The sequence below is a fragment of the Ixodes scapularis genome, unplaced genomic scaffold (genome assembly GCF_016920785.2).
Source record: "Ixodes scapularis isolate PalLabHiFi unplaced genomic scaffold, ASM1692078v2 PGA_scaffold3__209_contigs__length_174095766, whole genome shotgun sequence".
NCBI classification, from domain to species: domain Eukaryota; kingdom Metazoa; phylum Arthropoda; class Arachnida; order Ixodida; family Ixodidae; genus Ixodes; species Ixodes scapularis.
Genome location: NW_024609868.1, coordinates 26,569,740 through 26,575,147, shown reverse-complemented (window position 1 = coordinate 26,575,147; position 5,408 = coordinate 26,569,740). Strand labels below are relative to the sequence as shown.

Here is a 5,408-nt window from a genome sequence, read left to right as displayed (position 1 = left end):
AAGGGAAATTTTCCCGCTCAATTTTGCTGGAAAACTCTCAGTCAAGCTAACGGCATCTAGCGTAGAGCATCTCAAGCTGGTCACTTAGGCGAAGCTTTAAAGAAAAACAAATAATCGTTTATAGCATCATCTCGTATGCGAACAATTAACCTGCTCACAATCTTAAATCTTATTAGGGTAGACTACAATGTTTCCGGAATCGCCATTAAGTTTGTTTTTTTTTGTTTACAAAATAAGTGTGTCGTTGTCTTGCAAAGTTATGCTTTCTTATGGACTGCAACTGTCAAACTGATTTGTAAAATAGTCTAGGTTTGGCAAAGACTATAACGTTTAGCACTTTCAAACAAGAATAATCACAAAGCTGTAAAAGTTACCAATTATTTTTTTATTCCTTTTTTTTATTTTGAGGGAAAACCTTCGACTGTTATTGGATTCAGGTTACATGCTGCGCTTGAGAAATCATTACCTTTATTTTCCAGAGAGAGTTCTTTGTGTTTCGGTATCCAATCATGGCCGTACGCACGCAACTGATGATCCCGTTTATAATGCCCAAAAGCGGCTTGCGCACCGAAAATAATGAATGAAATGCATGTCGTGAGTTTAGCAGATCGCATGAAAAAACGCACGGTAATCTCCTATGAGCCAGGTGTTCACGTTTTCCATATTGAATTAGCTGAAAAAGCTTTCTACGAAAGGGGGCCTTATTAACTCATGCCTAAGCAGATGCTCCAGATTGAACATTTGCACTGAATCAGCAAGAAGTAAAAAAAATGCAAGACTAAAATCCTTCCGCATCCGCCGTGCCAAAAGTCATTTTGGTGAATGAGCGCCACAACAACGAAGCATAAAATTTGTATAGTTACACGCGTCTGCACTTGTAATTTTTTAAACGAAAATCTACACCAGATCTTATATAGCAGGTGCAATTTTGATTTCTTCATTTTGTCTTTCGCTTCAGATATTTTTAGGCAGAGAGGCTGATCACGTGCCAACGGGCGCACACATAACAAGGAATGCGTTCTTTGAGTTTTGCTTTCACATCTGCACGCATGCACATTCAGAAAGGATGGTCAAACATAAACAAAGGCGTTATTTTATTTTTTTTACAGATCGTGATGGTTGTCTGCCCAAAGCACGAGTCGGGGCTGTTCAACGAGACGCTCCCATCCACAGAGCCGCAAGCAGCGCACAATGGCTTCGCAGGTAACCAGGACACCTTGCTCCTCAAGCAGCAGATTGACACACTCAAATTCGTCGCCTATGGTGTTGTGTCATTCGTGATCATCGCCCTGGGTATCGTGGGGAACCTCATCAACCTGGTCGTGCTGACGAGGCCCAACCTCAAAGGCGTCACCTTTGTGTACCTCACCTGGCTGGCCACGTCAGACCTCTTGACGCTCGTCGTTGCCGTGTTCTCGATGCTAAGGCTGCACGGCATCCAGCCGCGCACGTATCCTGCCGCCTTCTATTTCGCCCACGTCGAGATGCCGCTGGTGAACGCGCTCATGGCCAGCAGCGTCTTCATCGTGATAGCCGTCACCGTTGACCGCTACTGGTCTGTGTGTCTGCCCACGCGATACAAGGAGTTCCATAACTCCAGACGTGCCAAGCTGGCCATTCTCAGCGCTTACGTGGCCGCAGCTCTTCTCTACGTGCCGGTGGCCTTCCAGAAGAGTCCTGTGCCAGTGTGGGACGAACGCGCCAACCGGACTCAGTATGTGCCGTGCGACAACGTGTCCGTGTCGCGGCATCTGGTCTTCAAGATCTACCTTCTGGTCAAGGAGGTCCTTGTGCGAATAGGACCGGTCCTCGTGGTGGCCGTGCTAAACACCACAATCATCCTCACTTTCCGCAAACTGATGCGTAAGCGTCAGCAGCTCATGAACAACAGCAATCGGGACACCGGGAAGTTTCTGGAAGAGCAGCGGTTAGTCATCCTCCTGGCGGCCATCGTGATTATGTTCTGCGTGTGCATGACTCCAGCCGCTGTTCTGACTGTCCTCATCGGCGACGACAAGGAACTCAACTACGGCTTCCAGTTGTTCCGGGCTATCGCCAATGACATGGAGATGGCCAACTTTGCCATGAACTTTTACGTCTACTGCTTGTGCAGCTCCGAGATACGTGGCACGTTCCTCAGGTTGATTCGCTTCGGGAAGCCGCCACCGGATGTTAGTTTCGTGCTCAAGGCCAAGAGCCATGTGGACGGAAGCACGCGGCTGTGATCTGGTGATGCGCGTTTAGTAGAAGCGATAAGAAAAAAAAATCGTTTTAATGTCTAGCGTGGTCATAGATGATCTCTACGTCTGAAGAGAGATGTGCACTTTTTTTGCACATCCTCTTCGCAATAGTGTCAGACTGAATAAGAAAGAATGCAACTCGCGCAATATAAATTTATAAATTCGAGCTCGATCAAGCTTTTTTTTATTATTATTATCCGACTCTGGTTGTTTGGTATTGAATATTCCCCGAAAACTCGTGTGTACCATACTGTCACAGTCATACTTTTTTCAGTCACTTGTCTTTCGTAGGAAAAGTGTTTCGTTGTTCGGTTCTCATTTTGTGAGTGTGAATATTGCATCTGAGTGTGGACGTATCATCTCCTTGACGTCTAGGTAAGGTTACAAGGACCATTATCTAGGTGCCAATGAAATAACAAAAGAGCTTATATAGGCAAACGTTTAGAACACTTGCCGAAGTGCGAATTATTGGTGTCAATTATAGCCCTTGAAAGCGGGCCGCGACCAGTTCTTTCCCCGTACTCTAGCTCTTATAGGATCTACAAACGTATTTGCGTTCGATAATATTTTTTTATGCCTAAAAAAACGGTAACACTTTGTGGGAAAGATGATGGGGGAAGGCTGACCATTTACAATGCACATATTTTATTGCACTGATTACAGTGAATGTCTGCCTCCTTAAACCTCTAAAAAAGGTTAGGCGGCCAGAATTTTAGAAAAAAAAAACACGAATTGAGAATTAGAAATATAGTTAGCTTTTCCCTATTATGAGGCCACGCAGACACTTTTTTTGTCTCTCGAAAGAACCTTATTTGCAGTAAACCTTTATTATATATCTTAACAAGTTACATAGTTTTAAATTAGGTCAACTGTCAGGGACAAAGACTTGTATGCCTCGCCTTATTCAAACGAGAAAGTTGATGTCTAATTTCTGCACAACTTCCATCCACGATCGCATTCCTAAGTGGACTCCAAGGGGTGCTCAACGATAAGGTAAGTTTTTTTTTTTCTATTTGTTTTTTTTCAGGAAATTATATTTCTTTAGACGCTACTTAAAAGTCCTAACAATATACTCTGTTTGGCACATCCTACTTGATCTTGAGGAGCACCGCATTAAAGCGCGTCTTTTTAAAAAAAAATCCACAACAAATAGTAAAAAGATGTTTCAAGTAGTTTTCTTGATCACGCTCAAGTTACATAGTTTGGTCCAAAGACGTCATTGCCATCTCTTCACGCGTCAGCTTCCAGGGACAGGTTTCGAGCGAATAGTGCTCAGATCTACATTGTCGTCTTTGAAATCAAGGTTTCACCGTAGGCGCTGCTAGGTACCTTGTACTTTCGCTGATTGCGTAACGTAAAGGTTACGCGCTAGAACTCGACGCGATATAAGCTGGCCCGCAACAGTCGCGGCCCACGAAGGTCTCCGGCGAGTGTCAGCACAGTTGACGGCCTATGCCTTAGGGCTGATTCACACACTTGCGACTGCTTACGACCGAGTTCCTATGATCTCTTTTGGCAAGATACCACACTGACACGCTGGCTCCATCTGTGAGGTGGCTCTGGAACTGCATTTAACAAGTGCGAAGGTTTGGCAGCATTGGCGAGATCAAATGTACGTGCTAGCTATAAAAAAGGTCGTTCGTTACATTTTCAAGAGCTTTTCAACACTACAGCAAAAACAAAAACAAAAATATAATGCGCGAAATAAGAAAAATTAGTGTGCGCAAATCCCAAGTGTTCCACTGGTATCCGAGAGATGACGCTAGTGTGTTTTCTCGTCGTAAGAGCTTAGAAGAGGTTGTCATCAGCAGTCGCAAGTGTGTGATCGAGACTTTACCTGCAAAGCCCGACTCTTAAACGCATCAATTATCTAGTCAATAGCAATCGTAAAGTTCTCCAGATATCAAATGTCTGGAGAACTTACCTCTGCGCTCTTCACAAGCTCCCCCTCGCCTACTCTAGCACCAAAAAAACAATATGAACAGGTTACTTCGCATGACTTCTAAACCTGCTCAGCGATGTTGAGCATGGTGTGTCTCGTACGTTAACAGATCAGGCTCACACCAACGTGGTTGTAATTTACCTCGCTTGGTGTCACAACACTCTCAGTGTTAGATCAAAACGTGCTCAACAAATATTCACCACTTTGTCATTTACCAGCGGATGGCAGTGATTGATTACCGTAAAGTTCCGCAACAATGCCAACCCGAAATGAAAAGATGAAAAGCATGGAATGAGCTATATTTGGGGATGGCACAACAAAACTTGATAAATACCTTGGCATCTGATACAAACTACGTGACGCGGGAATGATACCGGAGATCGCGGAAACCGCAAATTTTCGTTTCACAGAACAATAAATACGCAAGAATTCGCAACAAACTAGTGCGTCATGGGAATGGATACCCCAGGTTGCGGACGCAGAAGATTCGCGTTTCGCGGTGCGAAGTGCCCCCGAAAACCCGCTGAGAACTTGAATCTCACGGGAACGAAGACCGCAAATCGCGGACGCAGCAAATTCAAGTTTTGTGGTGATATAAACACGCGGGAATCCTCTACAAACTTGCCTGTCACGACAACCGATATCGTGAGCGCAGATCGCAGACAAAAACGCGGGAACCCGCTCTAAACTCGGTCGTCAGGCATGCTGGTACAGCAAACTGCGCGGTTCATGTTATTCCCGTCGGATATCGCGTTGCGTCCGACGGGAATCGGGGGGTGGGCGATGTTTCAGAATCTTTGTTTCAGATATTTTAGCGAGAAAAACGGGATGGACGATCTCTCGGGGGTGGCCTTCTCTCCGAACTTTACGGTATGTCATACTGAAAAGTAGAAGAAAAAGCTGTTTTTAGTGAGTAGCCGTGCTTTAACGAGACATAATATGTTCGTCATTCTCTTTTTTTTAGTAATCTGCGTATTCGTGACATTACGAATACTTCAGAAACCAGATTGCGCTACAGATTTGATAAAAAAGCAAACAAAAGCAGCCTGTGGCGTCTTTTTTGACGCCGAAAATAGTAATATCAACATTTGGAAGTTGTTGGCTTAAAAAATATGTTTCGTATAGTTACTCTGGTTGCTCTAATTGACTTCTAAAAATAGAAACTTTTAAGTGCTCGCCACACCAACGATCAGCGACTCGACGCTCATCCGCTACTGCGATTGTCG

The 5,408-nt window shown here is 44.5% G+C and overlaps 1 protein-coding gene across 1 annotated transcript; it reads left to right on the top strand.

Moving 5' to 3' along the window:
- The first annotated feature begins 1,115 nt into the window (after positions 1-1,115).
- LOC8035329 (probable G-protein coupled receptor AH9.1) lies at positions 1,116-2,225 on the top strand. The gene has a single exon (XM_002411226.3). The coding sequence runs from the start codon at positions 1,116-1,118 to the stop codon at positions 2,223-2,225; it is 1,110 nt and encodes a 369-aa protein (XP_002411271.3).
- The last annotated feature ends 3,183 nt before the right edge of the window (positions 2,226-5,408 follow it).

What these genes read in the sequence shown, in the direction of transcription:
- LOC8035329 (XM_002411226.3), top strand. Translation starts at nt 1,116, where the DNA reads ATGGTTGTCTGCCCAAAGCACGAGTCGGGGCTGTTCAACGAGACGCTC.